The sequence below is a fragment of the Camelina sativa genome, chromosome 7 (assembly GCF_030686135.1).
Source record: "Camelina sativa cultivar CO46 ecotype springtype chromosome 7, ASM3068613v1".
Classification (NCBI taxonomy): Eukaryota; Viridiplantae; Streptophyta; class Magnoliopsida; order Brassicales; family Brassicaceae; genus Camelina; species Camelina sativa.
The window spans coordinates 25,816,863-25,837,134 of NC_141886.1; the positions used below are offsets into that span (position 1 = coordinate 25,816,863).

Below are 20,272 nucleotides of genomic sequence, written 5' to 3' on the forward strand. Positions count from 1 at the left end.
CTAAACAGCTACAACCACACGCATTTATTAATAAGCCACCACCACGTGGCAATCTTCTTTGGGAATCTCTTCTTCTTTTTCTTCGGCAACGCCTCGTTTCCCTCCCTAGGTCCGGCGAGTGAGAGAGAGAGAGAGAGAGGAGAAAAGATATAAATAAAAAGTAAATGCAATTAAAACGGAGGGAATATTCGACGGCGAATTACCGGTAAATGTCGGAGTGGTGTTTAAGTTCGAATCCAACTTTATCGACGGCATTCCCAAGTAGTGGTTGTTTTCCAGGTGTACCTATTATTCTTTCCCCAGAATTCGATTCTCAATGCTTCCTCCTATTTAATAGCTTAACCAGCACAACAACCATGCGTCTCTCTAAACGCCAGCTCTCACTTCCTCTTTCTCTCTGTATCACTACCTTATCTCCTCGCTTCCGTTTCCATCATTTCCCCGCAAAATTCCCTACTCGAAGAGAATCTCTCCACACCACCACTGGTTCGTCTTCCTCTTCTACTACATCGTTTTGCTTTTTTTTTGTTTGTTCATCATCCGTGATCCCTTGATGTAAACCGTTTCGTGTACGTTTGTTTGTTTTCGTGGTAGGCTAACCGTCTTAATCGCATGTTTAATGACGTCGCTGTGACTGATTTCACTGTCTTGCTATGAATTTTAGTGTATCCGAAAGAAACACTTCTATTTTCGTTTTGTAGATTCCTCCACTTGGTTGGTTAACTTAGTTTTGTTCCATATAGCTGATTCTGGTAGCAGCTTAGTTTTTGGGAAATTCAGAGTTTGTTTATTAGTGAAAGAATCTTAGATCGGCAAGTAAGGTGTGCTAGTAATTAGTAGGTATCTTTAATCGTGGAAGTTGCAATTTCTAGGTCTTGCCTGGAGCATACCTTGGGAAGAAACTTTAGGATCAGGTTTTAACGTGGTGCACTGCTTTGGTCTTTTGATTTTGATCGAGGTAAGAAGAAGATATGTTTAGGTTTTCTTGTAAATAATATTCTTAGGGGGTTTGTTTTTTCTGTTGGTGAGCTAGTGGGATCATTCTTGCTGATCAGCTAAGCAGCTTTAAGGGTTGTTTGACTCGTGTTGACTAATTCCAAATCACTTATCCACTCGTAGAAAAACGTGTCATCTTCTTCTTCTGTGTATATCTATTTTTAGCCTTGGTGGATTCTTCTGACTTACCAGTTGCTTCTTCCGGGATTTGATTTTCCTATTTTCAATTTGCTGGATAAAGCTTGTACAATTCTCTACGCTAATTGTATTGTGTGTTCACTGTTGCGTACATGCTATCTATATCATCCATCATTTGAAGGAAAGGAAAAAAAAAATGATGTTTACTTTATTTGATAAACTCTCAGGGACAAGCCAGCTGTGTTCTAAGAGTTCGATGGAAGAACAGAAACCGTGTGCTCTCAGTGACAATGCGTTGCAGTTTCACACTGTGGGTTCCAGGGATGGGTGTGACGTTCCCGATAAATGGTCCTCCCCGGGAGGAGGAAACAAAATCGATATGAGCAAACAAATTTTCTGCAACAGATCGTTGAATATGAAAAATATCATTGCTGTTGGGTTTGATATGGACTACACTCTTGCCCAATACAAGTCTGAAACTTTCGAGTCCCTTGCTTATGATGGAACCGTCAGGAAATTGGTATATGATTTGGGGTATCCAAATGAGGTTGGTATACCACTTTCTTGTTGTAAAGTTGTGACCAGCAGAAAAGTTTGGCTAATAGTGTTATACTTGGTGTGGTAGCTGCTAGAGTGGACATTTGATTGGAATTACATGGTTAGAGGCTTGGTGCTAGACAAAAAGAGGGGAAACATCTTAAAGGTGATTACCTTGTATCCGACTCTCATAATAATTGTTGCATCTTTCTAATTGACAGTTGATCATGCAGATGGACCGCCATAAATATGTGAAAGTAGCTTACCATGGGTTTAGGGAGCTCTCTAAGGAAGCCAAAGTTGACATCTACGGAAGTAGCCTAGTACGAGATTCTTTTGATGAACCCGACTACGCTCTCATAGATACTCTCTTTTCATTGGCCGAAGCCTATCTGTTTGCGCAACTCGTAGATTTTAAAGATTATAACCCAGAAAAAATTCCCAAGGACGTGGAGTAAGACAACTTCCCATATTTTATTACATTTTTCAAATTCTTTTGTAGCCTTTATGACAGTTTATGTTTTGCTAATGGTTATCTGTTAACTGTGACTCTGTAACTTGTACTTTGTATGAATTGTTTCCTTTAAATTTTATGCTTATGGACTTATGGTTGAGAATCTGTTAGCTTATTATATTGCTTGAATTTTTCTCGTGAATTTATTTCCTCCTCCAATGATATTCTTTTAGTTATGCTCGGATGTATAAAGATGTTCGTGCTGCTGTTGATTTGTGCCACCGTGATGGAACTTTAAAGCAGATGGTAGCAAAAGAACCTAATAGGTAAGGCTGATGGTATGTTCATCACTGTCTTTTTTAAGTTGTATAAGCACGACTGCCATTCCTCTCCATTGGAAAATTGTTTTCTCGTTTTCCATAATATTTTTCTTAACTTGCTAATTTATCAGGTACATCAATGAGGATACCACGATCGTACCCCTAATAAAAATGATTAGAGATTCTGGACGTTCTACATTCTTGGTGACCAATAGGTAATGCTGACAATATTCTACAAACGTCAAACTTTCAAAGTTTCCCCCTTCAGTTATTTTATGCAAATATTGCTTTTGTAGCTGTTCAGTTAGATTCAGATTTAAGAATTTTAAATAAATATGACTTAATAAACTTCAACCATTGTAACCTGTTCCCCACCCTTGTAATTGAAATTTGGAACTAAGGAAGATACGAAAAAAAACATTTTTGAGTATCCTGTTGCTCAGAAACAAACGTTAACATTGGTGATTTGTTCCCACATGTTCCTAAACAATCAATTTACTTTCTATTGCTGAGAGACATAATTTCGAATTAACATTCTTGCAGTTTGTGGGACTACACAAATATTGTGATGAATTTTCTTTGTGGAGGGCGCACAGTACATGGTCCCCATACTTGCAACTTTGATTGGCTCCAGTATTTTGATGTTGTGATCACTGGCAGGTCTTTTTCTTTACCAAGTCTCTTTAACTTAATGCTCTAAAAAAAAATCTTTTGTGATCAAATCGTTATTGTTGGTTAGGAATTGGTTGATGTATTTTTTTACTGGACATATTCTTATCTCATTTCATTTGTTTGCTATCTGAATTCTGATTTGGATACTTTTTCGTGAAGTGCAAAACCGGGTTTCTTCCATGAAGAGAGCCGTGCTAACCTTTTTGAGGTGGAACCTCAGTCTGGAATGCTTATTAATACTGATAATGGAACACCTATGGCTCAGGTTTGATTTAATGAATTGGAATAGTCATTCACAGACTTTCACTTGCTCAGCTTATTCAAATGATCCTTGTGAATCTGTTGAAAGGTGGGAGATCCTTCAGCAAAAATTTTACTGAAGAGTAAAGATAAAGGTTGTCGAGTTTTTCAAGGTGGAAATGTTGGGCATCTTCACAGTTTGCTCTCCATTGAGTCAAGTTCACAGGTTGTGCGCACTAGCTACTTCTCAAAGAAATATTTGCTTGCTCTTGATTAGAAGTATCAGTGTATTATGAAATGACAGATCTTAGAAATGACAAATGATGCATGACTGATGTACTGTGCCATGCATCATTTGTCACTTATTCAGCTATTCCATTTATTAGGTACTTTATGTTGGTGATCATATATACGGTGATATCCTGCGTAGCAAAAAAATACTTGGTAAGGTCTTCTTGTCCAGTTATAGACTTTTCTTATGTTTTGTTTTGTGAAGTAACTTGAACAAATCTTTCATGGGTTTAACTGAACTATGTATGGATTCTGAGAATAAATTTATGGTATGCTATAATTGAACTTGTGACTGACGAGCTTAGTATGTAAGTAAGCCAGTAGCAGTTGCATGTTGATGAAGATAGCTATTAGAAAAACTGTTAAAAAGTGCACTTTGTTCGCGCCAGTTTCTTGCATCTTGATTTTCTTCATTTCTTCAGGCTGGAGAACTATGCTTGTAGTTCCAGAACTAGAAAAAGAGGTTGAACTTTTATGGGAACTGAGGAATATGCGTAAGGTGATTGAATACTCTCTTAGTCTCTTTATAAGAGGTCTATCAATTTGTGAAAATCAAGGTTGTAGGAGTCTTTTTTTATTAAACTGAATGATCAATTCATTTATGAAACACCAAGGTCTTCCTTATTTGTGTTCCTTTGCCTCAACATCATCTATCATATACTGCTGGTGTATCATTGGTTTGGGTTCAATGTTGTGTCATAGAGTGAATATTTTTTAGTTGAAAAGCTGCTTCATGCATTTTTGGAGTTCCATTGACATCTGTAATTCTGTATGTGGGGCAAGTCTTCGGATTTTCCTTGACGAAATTGGATCAAAAACTGCTAATGATCCTAATATCTGTCAGTATACATTAAGCTCTCAATTCAGTATGTTTTCTTTTGTCTCGCCCACTTTAATTCTTAGATATTTTGGTCTGCAGGAACTTATTTTGATGAGAAATGAGCGTGATTCGGTTGAAGACAAAATTCATCACTTGAATTGGTCCCTGAAGTGAGTGCTTTTTAAATTAGGTCTTGGTCCAAAGAAAGCTGTGTTACATTACATATATTATAATTCTTAATAGTTAAAGTAATTAAACACAAAACTTATCTGCGTAACCAATTCTATCATTCAGGTGTGACGATATCAACGAGAATGATAAGCAGGAAATGTTATCAGCGCTCAAGGACTTGGAGGTAAGATAGAATTTGTATAAGTCCTGGATCTTGGATGAGTGATTCTTAGTCCACAAACTTGTTTTTTTTGGAATTCAACAGTCTAAAAGAGATCAAGTACGACTGAGTCATCAACAAGCGCAAAGAGACTCTCACCAAAAGGTAAATGTAACCTCATTAATCCGAGTGTGTATTGGTATAACAGCTTGTTTCAGTTACACAATCTGTTACGACTTCTCATGTAAGTATGGGTCTTGGAAATTGCAGTTTCACAAGGTCTGGGGGCAACTGATGAAAACCGGCTACCAGAGTTCTCGATTTGCTCATCAGGTAAATAAGGTTTATAAATTGCTTTCTTATGTGGCGGTTTGTGTTTTGCATTTGTGAGGTATTGATTTTCCAAACCACATTCTCTTCGAATCAGGTGGAGAGATTTGCATGTCTGTACACAAGCCAAGTCTCAAACCTGCGCTTGTACTCACCAGACAAGTATTACAGACCCAGTGAAGACTTCATGTCCCATGAATTTCACCTTCTTCCTCTGTGATTCATCCCAATGCCCTCTATAGCAGTGAGAGTAAATCAAGTAATGGTCTGGTTTGGTGCTTATTCTTAGTGTCTATAAACATTCTTAGTCTCGCTTGCCTATTTTCATTTCAATTTCACTTGGTACAAGCTTGTGAATCTAAGGACATGTTTTCTATTGGAGATAAAACTCTTTTGGAGTTTTGTATTGAATGGTCGGATATTTCTTAGAGGCATTTCAGTGTTTACAAAACTTCCTATTGATCATAAATGGACCAAATCTCTATTTCGTTCCATATTTACACCTCAATTATTGCTGGCTAGCGATTTCTTGCCAGTGGTTTTGCTTTTTATTGGTTTTCATTGTCGTCTATCATTTTTTTTTTCTTCTTCTCGTTTTAGGTGGTAACGAAAGTATTTGCATTAAACTGTTAAAACATTAATTACCACCAACAAATCGTGTCAGTGAGTCATTATTATACCGTATCGTATATGACGTTTTAGTCTTAATTTTTTAGCAAGTGCTTTCATTCAATAATTTGTTTTGTTGGGGGTGAAGGGAAAAAGAAAAAAGTAATGTTAGTGGTACCGATTCAGATGCATTTGGATGCATTTGGGTATAAAGTTGTATACAGCTAAGTTGTAACGTATCTTCTTCCTCTGCTGTTAAGTAGAATTCTCTCTGATTGCAGTCTTTACTCTGTGAGAAGAGTTCAACAAAATTACAAATACTTGAAGGGTGTGTTGATATACATGTGATAGAAGGTAATGTGGATTATTGACACACAACAAACAAACAAATCTTAGAAACGTCCTCAGCCCAATAAATACAGCCGAAGAATCTCGACATTTTCTTTGTTTCTTGTTCTTGACCAAAACAGAGAAGGAGAGAGGGAGACAAAGAATAACTTGTTTGAATTTGCCTATCTGAACAAGGCTTGAAGTTCTTCAAGCGTTTTGCCTTTGGTCTCAGGAACCCATAGAGTCACGAACACCACTGTGAATGCACAAACCAACCCGTAGAGAGTGAAAGTTCCTGTCCCAAATAACCGAAAAAATCCATCAAAAATGCTCTACAGGAGAGAAAGAGAAAAGGGGAAGTAAAAGAAAAAGGTGGATGGAGAAACCTCCACTGCTCCAGGCTAAAAGCAAGTTTGCAGTCATGGTAATCAACCAAGAAAAGAACCAATTGGCTAGAGTTGCAATACTTCCAGCTAAACCCTTTATGTTTACAGGAAGGATCTGTTTATCAAACAACAAACAAAGCCAGCAAAAGAGGTTAGAGTTTAGTAACCTTTTTCACTTTTCGGTTTTGACAACACTTGGTCCAACTTCTAACCAACTCGTTACCTCAGACATAATAAGCCACGGAATTGGTCCCATTCCCAATGAGAAAGCAACTACCATTGCCTGTAATGATCAACAGAGTTAAGGTGCAAATAATCGCTTATTGCATCAAGAACGTTTCACTATATATATAACCAACTAACTTACCACGACTCCAACTACTGACAGGATGCTCAGCCAACTGTACATGTCTGAATCAGGAGACACAAATTCCTAAAACAAGAGACGTAAAACTTAAAAAGTCGAACTTCGGGTTTGTTGCAGGATATGAAATGATGTTTACGAAAGTTAATGACTTAAAAAGGTACCTTTGCGTAGAAAGCAGCTGCAACAATTGCAAGGCTAATCGTCATCCCAATCGATGAGATCTAGAAAACATTTTCCATTTGAATTAGTTCATCACTTAATCTTGGATATGGCTTAAAAATGTTCTCTAGAGAGATATGAAACTAATGAATTAGTACTCACGGTAAGCAGAAGCCGACGACCTGCTTTGTCCACCAACCATGTTGATATTGCAGTCGCCACTACCTGGATAGCACCGACCCCAAATGTTGCTGCATTACTCGATGTAACTCCTGAAAACGAAAACACAAAAATGTTAAACTAAGTAATAATATGATTTGAGAAGCATAAGGTGTTCTTAGAGCACGGCTCTACCTGCAGATTCAAATATTGTACTGGAATAGAATAGGACACCATTAATTCCACCGAGTTGTTGAAGTACAAGCAACCCTATACCAACCTGTTAAACACACACACACACAAAATGGAGTTTTAAAATAATGTTTCTTATGGTAGACAAAGTATATTCCAAGGGAAAGATAAGTTAATGTTTGTACCAAAAGTGGGAAATAATATCTCCTGCGCTTGAGATCCACAAACCGAACTGTATTTCGCTTTGTAGATGACGCCACAGATCTCTGCAAAATTTGCAGAAGAGATGAAAAATAAGCGTTTGAACATGTACACTTTGAGAGGAAACAATTTCAGTGGCAATATTACCTTGATTTCATTAACCTCAACGGTTATATCAGTCTCGAATCCTCGAAGAACTTGTAATGAAGTTTCAAAATCATCTGTCATACCCATTTTTGCCTACATTTTAACGAAATAAAAGCATCCCATAAGAGTGGTTTAGCCAAAAATATGCACTAAAATTAAGAAAAATTGGGCAAATATTGTAAGTCGTACCAGCCAGCGAGGGGATTCAGGGATGAAAAAGAGACCTGGTATCAGTACAGTGCACGGTAATATCCCTACAAAGAAACAAATACAACACACAAAACTGATTAGAAGAGTACAGATAAATCATAATCAAATCTCAGGCTTCGTATAATGAGAGATTTACCCAAAACTGCAAGAATTCTCCATGGAACAAAGAGGCCAAGTAAATAGGCTAACATTATTCCAATTGTCACAGAAAGCTACAGAAAAATCTATTTACTGTTAGCACAAATGAGTCGGTTCATAAAATGAATAGGAAGAATTAGTCAGCTAAACATGTCAAACCTGGTTAACAGAACCCAACCCTCCTCTCATGTTCTGTGGAGCTATCTCAGCGATATATACAGGTACCTGAAACCACAAACCGAGTTGCGTAAATATACAGGAACGTGTTAATCCAAAAGCAAAGAACCAGCTGAGTTCAAAATTACAGTGTAAGAGATGATTCCAACGCCAAAGCCTTCTAAAAGTCTTCCCATGTAAAGAAAAGAAGTATCCTATAAAACCAGAATGATGTAGAGAGTTAAGGTCAACCAACAAGTTTAAATGGCCACTTGACATACAGAAACTAAAGAAGAACAAAAACTCACTTTTGCAAATGATATGCAAAGCCATCCAATAATATTGGGAATTGCAGCAATCATCAGAGACTGTCCAAGAAACCACAATAAGAGGTTAAGAAAAGCAAGAAAGAAGAGTTAATTAAAGAACAATCAAGAAGCAGCAAACAAACTATACCCCTTTTCGTCCAATGTATTCTGCGATCTGACCACTGGCAATTGCACCAACCATAGCACCCACATTGGACAAAGAACCAAACACAGAGTACTAAAAACATGGAGCAAGAGATCAAAGTCAAACACAATTCAACAAGCGATGATAAAAACCAGACAACTCTAGACAGAGATTGGTCTATTACCTCAGACACCGTTAAACCAAGATCCTTGGTGATTGCAGCTTGAGTTGGAGATGAATAACCACACTAGTCAAAAGGTTAAAACATAAACAAATCAGAAAATTAAGCAAAGTATAGTCCTCTAATTTGCTCCAAACACATGATAAATCATCTCGGTTCACCAAATTTGATCTTCAAATATCATATTTTCAATCTCCAGACTTGCATACAAATCAAACAAAACCCAACCAAAGATCATGAAAAAGTCACACCAAAAAAGAAAAAGGTTGGTGGGCTTACAGTGAATCCAAATTGAATAGGACCAAGAGCAACGATCAAAACACAAGCAAGAACAGAGATGGAGCTGTCTCGAATAACTTGAGAGGAACCCATCATACTAGATTGTCTCGAACCCATCCTGTACCAGCTACCTGTGTGTATGAACGGCCGCCGCAGATCATTCCTACCCTCTTCCGTATCATCCCTGAAACTCATCCTTTTTTTTTATTCTCTGTTCTACAACTCCCTAATCTATCAAAATCTGTCTCCAAAAAAAAAAAGCTTCAAGCTTTCGTCCGTCGCCCCTCTGAAGAGGTCGTCCAATGCAAGATTTCTAAAACCAGAGAAATGCCAAAAATAAACAAAAAAAAAAAGGCGTCTTTGGACTTTCTTTGTCGATTTGGAGGAAGATCTAGGAATTGATGGACGAGACTTGTTGGATAAGAACGGATTTAAGAAAAACCCAATATTGTTTTTGTAGAGTCTATAAAGCTGTAATGTAGTGTTTAATTGCTGGAGAAAGAAGACTGCTTCAGACAGTTTTTTTTTTTTTTTAGATCACAGTTAGCACAGCCCCTCATCTCTTTTTTTTTTTTTTTTTTTTTTTACCAACTTGGGAGGAGATTATTTTCTAAAAATCTAAATTGGAGAAAATGTGTTGGCAAATAAATACTATAGATAAGAATAAGATTATGCAAATTAAGAAAATGTGTTGGCAAATAATAGATAAGATAACAACCCTCGTTCAAAACGAAATTATTTTTGTGGAAATATTCCTGTAATTTTTATATTACACGCCGGCTTAATAATTTAATACTAAGAATACGAAACTTTATTTATTCTCTTGGATAAAGGCGTCCACATCTTTACTTGCATCATTAACAAAACAAGTATACAAGACCTAGAAGAAAAAAAGTGATCTTTAGTGTTTCATGGTACATAACTGATGGCTGAGGGACTAATGATTACATACCATAATCTTATAAACACTCATAATTGGATGATGTCCGATGAGAAAAACATCTCAACGTTCCGCCCTTCAGATTTTTCCCAATCCAATCCTTTTTTCTTCCCTTACGTAATTAAGAAGTAAGAACTTGTTTGTGGTCACTTTGATGATTATCGGCTACCAGCATTTGTAGATCAAAAACCTATATTCACATTAAAAAGAATCCATTATTGTGACATTTAAGGGGATTAATATCAGACTTTAATTTATAAATATGGTGGTTTGGCCATTTTGCTAATTATAGAGCATGATCATAATAAAGACATGTAAAACTAAACTATTCTTATCAAATTAAAAATCTACGAAGATATATTCGTCTAAGAAATATATATATATATATATATATATATTCATCTCATTTTGATTTATGAGGTGTCTATCGTTGTCATCTAAAAAAACGTGCTGAAAAATCACAAATTTACAATATTAGTGAGACTTGTATGCTATCATTGAATACTGAAGAAAAGTCAACAAAATATTCATAACTCTCGTATTCACTATAATAATATTCGTACCATTTGCAATAAATATAAATCACGGTTTACGTAAGATCAATTTACTATCTATATATAATTTGTAGTTTACCTCTCGACTTTATAAAAATGTATGTTTATAGATTTTGAAATATAATACCCTGTCTCTAAAAAACGGATTTTGTCAAACAATTTGATTAACATAAGAAAATTAAAGAAAACGCAAAACGAGAGCAACGTGAGCGTATCATATTCATAATCATATCATACCTAACACGTCTTTGTGGATCTGATATTACTTACTGTCTCCATCGATCCATCATTAATTTTACTTTCCGTTGACCACAACTTTAGGTTAAAACATAAGAGAGTTAAGAAACTTATTGATTATTTATTTTTCTTTCCTCCTCATTTCTCACATGTACATTACTCATAATTATATATGATTTACAAAACCCTTATTATATAAGCATAAACATTACTCAATCAGATATTCAGTTTACTGTATATGAAAAACATGATTACATCAACAACGAATAGTTCTTGTAAATAACTGTCCAGTTTACTGAGCCCAATTCAAAAGACCCAAGCAACCACGTCTGGGCTTACTTGAAGCCCATATAAAAAGGACGTCGGAGCGTGAGGTCCACTCTCATCAAAGTCGCGTTAGATAAGAATTTAACGTTCAAGCAAGCACGAGACGCGCAACCTTCCCCTTCACTCAGCCGTGATTAGTCTCCGATTAGGTTTTTGTCGATTCTCTCCAGTCTTCGCAGCGACCCAAAAAAACCCTAATTTTATCAATTCGATTTCTCAATTTCCTCCACATGGGTGAACACTCACCTTCTCAACCATCGTCACATACTCATCTCCAAGACCAACCACAATCACCCAATCCCGAAAACCCTAGTCCGATCCCACCGGAAACCAACGATGACGACTCCACTTTGTCCGCCGGATTCTCTGGCTCAATCGTCTCATCAACCACCATCGAAGCGCCACGGGTTACTGAGTTAGGCAATGTATCGTCTCCACCTTCCAAAATCCCACTCCGTCCTCGAAAAATCCGAAAGCTTTCACCCGACGACGACGCCTCCGGTAACATCGACGGATTCAAGCCGGAGCATAACCTTTCCCAGATGATGCCGCCGCTCGTGACGGCTACAAAACAACCCGTGAAGAGTAAATTATCACAGTCACGCGCTATAACCGTGCCGAGGATCCACGCGAGGTCTCTGACATGTGAAGGCGAGCTTGAAACAGCGCTTCACCATCTCCAAAGTGTTGATCCTCTGCTCGCGTCGTTGATTGATATCCACCCGCCACCAACGTTCGAGTCTTTTCATACTCCGTTCTTGGCTCTGATTAGAAGCATTCTCTATCAGCAGCTTGCAGCTAAGGCTGGGAACTCAATCTACACACGCTTCGTTGACATGTGCGGAGGTGAAAACGGCGTCGTCCCAGAGAATGTGTTGCCTTTGACACCTCAACGGCTTCGTCAAATCGGTGTTTCCGGGCGTAAAGCGAGTTACCTTCACGATCTTGCTAGGAAATATCAAAACGGGATCTTGTCGGATTCTGCAATAGTTAACATGGATGAGAAATCTTTGTTCACGATGCTAACGATGGTCAATGGGATTGGGTCATGGTCGGTTCATATGTTTATGATAAACTCTCTTCATAGACCCGATGTGTTGCCAGTTAATGATCTTGGTGTAAGGAAAGGTGTGCAGATGCTTAATGACTTGCCGTATTTGCCTCGTCCATCGCAAATGGAGCAGCTTTGCGAGAAATGGCGTCCGTATAGATCAGTAGCGTCATGGTACATGTGGCGGCTTGTTGAATCTAAAGGTAGACCTCCAAATGCTGCCACTGTGACGGCCGGAGCTTCTCTTTCTTTTCCACAGTTGGAAGACATTCAAGAACAACATCAGCAACAACAGCCTCAGCTTATGGACCCTCTTAATAGTGTGTTCAGTATCGGGTATAGTCAGTTACTTTATCAAACTTAGTATCTCAGTGTTTTAATATGCAATACTTGTCATCTACTTTTTACTTTGCTTGAATTTTGGTGCCCTTATTGGTGAATATGTGCTTTTAGATAAAGAGAGCATTGGATTGATTGCGTTTTTACTGTACTTGCTGTGAGTTAGTACTAACGTGTGTGTTTGGTTATTGTCTCCTAAAGTTAATCTCAGTGCGTTAACGCTCAACTTTCACTGTCAAATATGTACTTATAGTTGAGATAGGTTTAAGTGGTTTTAGTTTGTAAAGAAATCACTTGTATGAGAGTACAAGCGGCCTAAGAAGATACGTAGTTTTGTGGAGCTTACAATGTTTGAGAATAGAGCATCTATGCAGGGAATTGGTTTAGGGTTGGTTTTCATGGCTGGATAGACCTATTTAATCTTCTGATTATAATTGATAGATTTCTCATGTCAAGTTCGTTGGCTTATCTTCGTCTTGTCCTCAGCCTTAGGCTATGCACCGTATAGTGATATATGCAGGTTTCAACTTAATCACATTTATGGCAGTGTATACCTACTAAAACAAGTTGAGATGGAAGAATGGTACTTTAGGAATTCTAATATTTGAGACATCACCTACTTCTGCTATTAATGTTTCACCTTTCCCGAAGCGAATGCAAGAGACACTAGCCAAATGAAATGCTTACAGTAGGTTTAACCATGGATGGATACTCATAGCATGATAAGTGAAGCTTTTCTCATCCAAGTCACTGTTTTCTGTAATGCTGAATACTTGGTTGCGAATCATGGACTAATTACAAGGATGTTTATACATCATGTTCGTCTAATTTCAGTATGTTTGTCTAACAGGGCATGGGGCCAAACGTAGCTGACTTGGGACCATAATTATTGTCTTTTATGGCGGGATAAGGATTCCGGTCCGGTGGTCTTTGGCTATTATCTGGTGAAGAAGTCTTTGTTCCGCTTCCGCAGCCAGGAAATAAGAATAAAAAAAGGCTATGGAACAGAAATCTTTATTAGCCAAGTGAAGAGTATGTACGATTTAGTTTAGCTAATGAACTTTTTCATCGATTTTCTTTTGTTGGAGACTTGAACCGTTCTCTAAGGAAACCTCTAGAGCCTCTCCTGATTCGTATTTAAAACAGAGCCACATCTCTATTTCTAAAACAGGGTCACGTCTCCTAATCAAAAATCCATGTTTTGATTTATTTCATCTATAACGCATGGTTTTTGCTGATGTGGAATAGTCACAAGAAAGTCATAAAACAGAGGTTATGTCCTTGTTGCGTTGAGTTGTCAAAACACAGTAACAATCTGTAACCACATGGAAGAAAAAGAAGAAGCCTTTCGATGATACATCAGTTTTGGGATCTTCTATTATGAGTTTAAAGACAACGCAGTTGATGAAAAACTTCTGTTGGTTTGTTGCCTCTTGTCACTGTAACTGAGACACAGATCCGTCTTTCTACACCACACAATTTAAGATCTGTTTTAGTAAGAAAGAAAGTGAAGCATGGGGAGGGTGAGAGACTTGAGAGCCAAACAAAAACTCACAAGGGTTTTGTAGAAAACAACAAAGCAAGTGTTCTGAAACAGCGAAGTAAGAGGAAGTACTGGTTTTGGCTACAAAACAAGTTGCAACACAAAACCCTCAAGTTTTGTTTTCCAGAAAGAGTAGAGAGCTATAGGGACAAATCACTGCTTTCCTTTTCATTCATTTCATTTTCCAGCTAACTTTTTCTTTTATATACAAAATAAATATTCGATCTAAATGGTTTTACATAAGAATATTCCATGAACTTTAATCACTTAAATAACAACATTATGCAACAACTCTCTTTTTACATGCATATAGTTAACCAGAGATCGGTTTGGATGAACCGGACAGGAAAATTGAATACTTTTAGTAAAACCATGCTGGTGGTGTGGGATTACGAATTTTAAATCCCAAAATGTCCCTACAACAAAACCATAGTTAGAAGCTAAACGTAGGTGTAAAAAAACATACAAAGAAAATTTTTAAAAAAAAAAAACGAAAAAAAAAAAGAGAAGAGAGAGAGAGAGATAGTGAAAAAAAGGAAAAGGTCACTACGGGGAAGCGTGGAGAGTGGCAGAAAGTATAGAGAGCGAGAGAGAGAGAGAGAGAGAGAGAGTAGAGAGAAAATTCAGACAATGTTGGGTTCTACAGTTCTTACTAGTTCAAACTGCTTTTGTTTTACTTTTTTGGTTTGATTCTCTGTCTGAATATAGACATTTCATATCCTCACAATCCTTTAATTTTTTTTTTTTTTTGGTAAAAGATTAAGCTTATTATTATTTTTTTGGGTTAAGTTTAGTCCATAATTTGTGTATTAGTATATGTATTAATATATATCCATTGTTGACGTCAAATTTCATTCATAATTTTATATTTGTTTTAACTTCACCTGGAAGTATCTCTTAGTAAAGGGATATCCAAAATTCCCCTGTAAATGTAATTAGTAATTTACTTAAGGCTGTGTTCTTGAATAATACACCGATTTAAGTCTACTCGTCCCAAAGCAACAAAGAGACAAAACAAGATCATTGTTAGCAGATCCTATTGTGATGAGTGACAATTAGGAGATAATATGATTTATATACAAATATAATTAGATTAGACTTAAATCCTGTGATTAGATAGAGATCGCATCATTGTTTGTGTCTACATGACATAGAGTTGTACCTTAAACTTTTTAATGACACGAGCCCGAAAGTAAACTACCAAAGTCATCGTACTTCGATGATAAAAACTAATATAATTATATAAATAGTGAAATAATTAATTAATTAATGAGATCTGATGATAAGACCTTCTGTATCGCAGGGTTCATAGAGGAATCCTTAGTATTTTGTTGAAAAAAAATAAATCAAAACAAAACAAAAAATGTAAGATCTCCCCCCTTGTATAGTATACTCGATCGTGGATTAAGAGACGCTACGTGTCAGCTCTCTGTTGGCCGAACAAAAAATACAAAAGGAAAACAAAAATTTGGACAGATAGTTTTTATTATTTTTCCTCTCTTTCTCTCTCTTTCTCTCGCGATTGAATCTCCGAAACGAGAAAACAATTTGGAATCAGAAGCTTCAAGGTTTGGAATCGAAGGACTTGGAATGGTTTGGATTCAGTTGGGAATGGAGAGAAGTTGCGAAAGAAAGAATCGAGTTTCAGTTGGAGATGGGTTAACCATTTTGTTCTTAGATTTCCGATTTGCTAAACTCATCTGAACAGGTTTCTCTCTGATTCTTCCTACTGGAATATTCAATTAGTCAATTTCATAGAACCATTCCTTTAGATTCCTGTGTATGGTTTCTCTTGCGTGTTTTGTTCATAGTGTCTCTGTTTTTTGTTTACATCTGTATCAATGGTTTCTCCTCAAAGAAGCGAATTTTATCAAATCGGTTGAATCCTTTCTTCTTCGTTGTTGCCTTGGATTTCGAAAATTTCTTGCTTTAAAGCTTCTGTTAGTTCTAGAATTGATGTTCTTTATATGACATTGTGGTGGAGATGATGAATGTTAAAGTAAAAGGTCTGAGCAGGTTATGAGTAACGGAGAGGGCCCTTGTCTATGCCTTGAGCTATGGTATTTGTGGCTCCGCAAACTCTCCAACAATGAACCAGATTCACAACGTGCTGTTTGTGAAATCTGATGGGTCGATTTTTAAAGGCGTGGGGTTACTTTCTACTATTGATTGCTGACCTAGAATTCTCCCTGTATAGTCTCCTTGTGCTTCTTTATCATCAGTTAGTTGCCCTTATTAGTCTTGCATTGATCAAAGATCTCTTTGACTGATCCACATGATATTATCTAATAGGTCTCTATCTTGCTTTGTTGATGTTTGAAGCTTTTTTTATTCTAGGCATAGTTTTTGGTTGATGTGTATGATTTCCTCATTCATGTACTTGTGAGACTATAGAAGAAGTATTGCAGTTATAGCATTTGCCAATTTTGTGGTAAAGCTGAAGAAAGTATTCCATCTCTTTTAGTGTTTGTTTGATTGAGTATTACTACTTTCTCTGTTCGTTGATACTTTAGTGTCTCTCTTACGGCTGGAATTGATTTGAAGAACTATTATTATGTGTGTATATCCGAAGAATGATGTGCTAAATTTTAATGATGCCTTGTTGCAATGTTTGATTGGTTTAGTGAGCAGAGTAGAGTAAGTAAAGAGATGGCTGGGCACAAGATCGCACATGCAACTTTGAAAGGTCCAAGTGTTGTGAAGGAGTTAGTAATCGGTCTCGCACTAGGGCTTGCGGCTGGTGGGCTATGGAAAATGCATCACTGGAATGAGCAGAGGAAAACAAGAGCCTTCTATGATTTGCTTGAGAAAAGCGAGATTGGTGTTGTTGTTGCAGAGGAGTAAAGTTAGTAATAGAGGGAGATTTGATGATGACGATTACCTCAAATTCTAGTGTTTGCTATTAAAAAGGTTGCAATGTAACATACATACCATGATTTGATAACATTATTTGTCAACGCCTATTTATTTACCAAAACAAGATCCCAAATATTTTTGATTTTGCTACTATCTAAAACAAATTAAACGTTGGTTGAGAATATTTGGAGCAAATCAGTATTAAAATTAATTCTTCTCTCTATTTATGAATTGCACTTCTATTGTAATATGTATTAATGTTTTTATTATGTTTTGTATGTTTGAAAATTAATTAAATGCAATATTTTCTATTTTTATAAAATCTAAAATGTTTACACATTTATACCACTTCTATTATATTTAAAATTTTCAAATTTCAAAAACAATATTTTCAAATATAAGAGACCCAAAATTAGAACCTACCAATGGAGAAAAAAATTTTAACTAAGAGATAATATGTTATTATATTCAAAACAAAACATAATTAATTCATAAAATAACCAAACCGTGTTTAACAACCCCAAATTAAGAGACCACCGATAATCTTCCTCTAAGATTGATAATCGTATTAAGCATTATTTGTTCATTTGACTTTAATTTTGTTTTCTAGGTCAAAAAGGTCGAATATGTACACTGTTCCAATCCAATGCGTAATTAGGTCTATAGTGTTGAATTTTTGATGTTACATAATGTTGAGACATGATGATCTAAATCGTATCAAATATAGATCTTAAAATTCTTGTTTGGGGTAAGCTTGTCAGAGAACAGATGATGTTTCCAAGATCATTAAAATTGGCAAACTTTGAGTGAAAATGTAAAGCAATGTTCATAATCTTGGAATATACTGTTCGTATGTTTTTTACTTTTAACACTGATTACTTCCATTCTATAGTAGAGGTCGTTCTCTGCAATAGATAATCCGGAGTTACGTTGTTGACATTTTAAAATTTAATTTTTTAAAAAGAAGATAAGTAACAATATATTACACTTTTAAATTTGAAAAATAGCTGCATTTATTTATAAACCATTTCTTATGGATTTGCTGAGAATATGATTCACAATTTAGCAGAGACCTCATATAAAGAAATAGTGGTAGAACCAGGAAATCAAAAGCTGCTTTTTAAGTAAATAATATACTTGTTAGACGGTACCAAACAAAAATTCGAAATTAGTAAATAATTAGTTTGGGTTTTATTATATATATATAATTCGATTCGATATCTAGTAAATCAAATCCAAATAAAATGGTTAGAAAGAGAGAGAATGAGGTCATAATGCTAAAGGGGACAAAACATGTTATGGTAGAGAAGTAATTATCGTGTGACAGGTTGTTGTCCATGGGAAATTCTGCAGAGGCTATGACGATTACTTTTTTGTTTTTATCAAAATTAATTAATTTGACATTTTTTTTTTTTGGTTTTGCACCCATTTTTATATGCTGTACAGTATTAGTATTTTTTTTTTAATCTTCTGAAAGTAATATGTGTCTAAATTATTCCACTCGAATGGATCATTTGTTAAATATTTACTAATAGTAAAATATATATTCTGACTCCTGACTAAACAAGTGTAAAAAGCAAGAGATCCATAATTATATCATTGACTATTATTACTACCTAATCAATGTTTAGAGTACTATATATTCTTAACTAAAAACTAATATAGTTCTACAAGTATATTGTGAATTTGTGACTAATTAATTACATATTTCATCAAATTACTCTCTTTCATAATATATGTATATATATATATATATATTAGGAGACTATTAAAAAGAAACAAATGCATGATGAGTAAAAAATTCAAAAAAAATATGGATGCACATTGATGATATATCAATTTTTTTTTGATGATATATCATTACTCTATATTCAGATAATAAGCTTCAAACAGAGAAACATCTCCGTGCTAGATGACATGGTCCACAAAAAAATATGGTTTTCTTGAGTATTATTAATCTTGAAGACTTGTAGGCTTGTTTGTAGAAAGTTGTATTAAACTTGAAAAAAAAATTAACAAAAAACATGTAATTTATACATTTAAAGGGAAAAGTAAAAAAAAAAAAAAAAAAAAAGGGATAGATAGGTAAGATAATTACATAAATAATAAAGTGAATAGAAAAGAAGAAAAGACATGAGTAAGAAGAAATGGTGTTTGGACAAATTAGGGTTTAAGGGTTTGAAAATTAAGGAGAGAGAGAGAGAGATGTAATAATGAAGAGAGCGGAGAGAGAATGGGGTCCATAATGTGGCAGGGCATGTGGCTGGGCTTCCAACTTGACCTTGTCGGTTGTTCTCTGCACTGCCCTTCTCTGCAACCCACACACTTATATATCTCTCATCTGATCAATAAAAAGCCTAATTTTTCTTTTCATTTAACCCCTCTCTCTCTTTTTTTTCGTATATTCAGCATTACATCATTAAGTAAGGAAATTTAGCTAGCTTATCATTCAAAATACATATTGGTTCTTGAAAGATTGATGTTTTACCATTTTTACTGTTTCACAAAAAAACTGATTTTCTACTTTGTTTCTCTAATTTTATTAACTAAACTTTAATAAATTGTAGAGTTCAAGATGCAATGATTGTAAATAATTACATTTACTAGTTTACTATTGGTTCACAGTTTGTAGTTTCTTAACACTGTATATGTGAAAATATTCTTTAGAAACAGAAAGTGTATGTATTACTTTGTGTGGGCTAAAATTTGTTAAACGGATAAGAGAGTGTATTATCAACAAAACAACAGCTTCAATAGAAATAATAGTTATATATAGTGACAAATGACAGTAGCAATACAGTGTATAGAGAGTAAAATAGAACAAAAAAGGGAAAAAGAAAAAAAAAGACTACGTAATAATCCGATAACCAAGGTACTACTACATACAGTAACATTATGATCCGTTGGCACAAATTACAACGTTTTCACTAATTAATTAGAGTTTATTTAATTCTTATTATCTGTTGACTATTAACATTGTTTATTACTCCATGCTTAAAGGAAATTAGCTGCTGGGACATACAGAGGCAGCAGTCTAATCCATTTCGGGTTTTTTTGTTTTTTTTTAATTTACATTTACAAATCATCCCAATTTTTTTTTTTGTTCCCTCCAATTTTCAAGTAGTAGTACATTTTTACACATACGATATGATAGTAACGCGTTAATGACGTACTGTACACAGTACACAGTCAAAAGTGCGCTCATACAAAACCCGAGAGATAGAATGTCAATAATTGCATCAGTTTCATGCCAGCCGAGTGACACATATTACGAAATTTTGAGCTTCAAGTAACTATTCAACCATTATATCTTTCGAATAGAACAATCA

At 35.5% G+C, this 20,272-nt stretch overlaps 3 protein-coding genes and 1 pseudogene across 8 annotated transcripts; 3 read left to right on the top strand and 1 right to left on the bottom strand.

Moving 5' to 3' along the window:
* The first annotated feature begins 58 nt into the window (after positions 1-58).
* Positions 59-5,623, top strand: LOC104702255 (uncharacterized). Of its 5 annotated transcripts, XM_087457039.1 has the most exons (17): positions 349-486; positions 873-958; positions 1,362-1,681; positions 1,760-1,837; positions 1,905-2,125; positions 2,359-2,451; positions 2,577-2,660; positions 2,989-3,105; positions 3,277-3,382; positions 3,467-3,583; positions 3,744-3,801; positions 4,071-4,147; positions 4,568-4,638; positions 4,763-4,823; positions 4,905-4,964; positions 5,070-5,132; positions 5,227-5,623. In XM_087457039.1, exons 3-17 carry the CDS (start codon positions 1,391-1,393, stop codon positions 5,347-5,349), a joined length of 1,620 nt encoding a protein of 539 aa, XP_087313165.1. In that variant the 5' UTR covers positions 349-486; positions 873-958; positions 1,362-1,390; the 3' UTR covers positions 5,350-5,623. The 5 variants fall into 5 exon arrangements, 3 of the variants coding, with proteins under 3 accessions (XP_087313163.1, XP_087313165.1, XP_087313164.1); XM_087457037.1 differs by lacking the exon at positions 873-958 and having other exon boundaries at positions 59-486; XR_015561132.1 differs by lacking the exon at positions 873-958 and having other exon boundaries at positions 210-486; positions 3,669-3,801.
* Positions 5,624-5,993: 370 nt separating this feature from the next.
* LOC104702258 (sugar transporter ERD6-like 6) lies at positions 5,994-9,976 on the bottom strand. The gene is made up of 17 exons (XM_087457040.1): positions 9,097-9,976; positions 8,821-8,883; positions 8,640-8,729; positions 8,492-8,551; positions 8,333-8,398; positions 8,187-8,252; positions 8,026-8,101; positions 7,869-7,933; positions 7,680-7,772; positions 7,517-7,597; positions 7,335-7,419; positions 7,143-7,252; positions 6,983-7,042; positions 6,822-6,887; positions 6,678-6,737; positions 6,455-6,569; positions 5,994-6,363 (listed from the first exon to the last, which is right to left on the bottom strand). The coding sequence occupies exons 1-17, from the start codon at positions 9,289-9,291 to the stop codon at positions 6,251-6,253; spliced, it is 1,464 nt and encodes a 487-aa protein (XP_087313166.1). The 5' UTR covers positions 9,292-9,976; the 3' UTR covers positions 5,994-6,250.
* A 960-nt stretch (positions 9,977-10,936) lies between these two features.
* On the top strand, positions 10,937-13,712 carry LOC104702259 (alkylbase DNA glycosidase-like protein mag2). The gene is made up of 2 exons (XM_087457043.1): positions 10,937-12,541; positions 13,395-13,712. The coding sequence occupies exons 1-2, from the start codon at positions 11,385-11,387 to the stop codon at positions 13,411-13,413; spliced, it is 1,176 nt and encodes a 391-aa protein (XP_087313169.1). The 5' UTR covers positions 10,937-11,384; the 3' UTR covers positions 13,414-13,712.
* Positions 13,713-15,657: 1,945 nt separating this feature from the next.
* On the top strand, positions 15,658-17,087 carry LOC109125584 (putative cytochrome c oxidase subunit 5C-3 pseudogene; annotated as a pseudogene). Its single transcript, XR_015561139.1, has 2 exons — positions 15,658-15,795; positions 16,712-17,087. The product of XR_015561139.1 is annotated as a putative cytochrome c oxidase subunit 5C-3 pseudogene (transcript).
* Positions 17,088-20,272: the final 3,185 nt, after the last annotated feature.

Excerpts from the sequence above, each read along its gene's own strand:
- LOC104702255 (XM_087457037.1), top strand. The coding sequence starts at position 210 with ATGTCGGAGTGGTGTTTAAGTTCGAATCCAACTTTATCGACGGCATTC. Across the intron at positions 2,661-2,988 it reads ACATTCTTGGTGACCAATAG|TTTGTGGGACTACACAAATA; the intron begins GTAATGCTGACA and ends ACATTCTTGCAG. Across the intron at positions 5,133-5,226 it reads GTTCTCGATTTGCTCATCAG|GTGGAGAGATTTGCATGTCT; the intron begins GTAAATAAGGTT and ends TCTTCGAATCAG.
- LOC104702258 (XM_087457040.1), bottom strand. The coding sequence starts at position 9,291 with ATGAGTTTCAGGGATGATACGGAAGAGGGTAGGAATGATCTGCGGCGG. Across the intron at positions 6,888-6,982 it reads CAGCTGCTTTCTACGCAAAG|GAATTTGTGTCTCCTGATTC; the intron begins GTACCTTTTTAA and ends CTCTTGTTTTAG. Across the intron at positions 6,364-6,454 it reads TTTAGCCTGGAGCAGTGGAG|GAACTTTCACTCTCTACGGG; the intron begins GTTTCTCCATCC and ends TATTTGGGACAG.
- LOC104702259 (XM_087457043.1), top strand. The coding sequence starts at position 11,385 with ATGGGTGAACACTCACCTTCTCAACCATCGTCACATACTCATCTCCAA.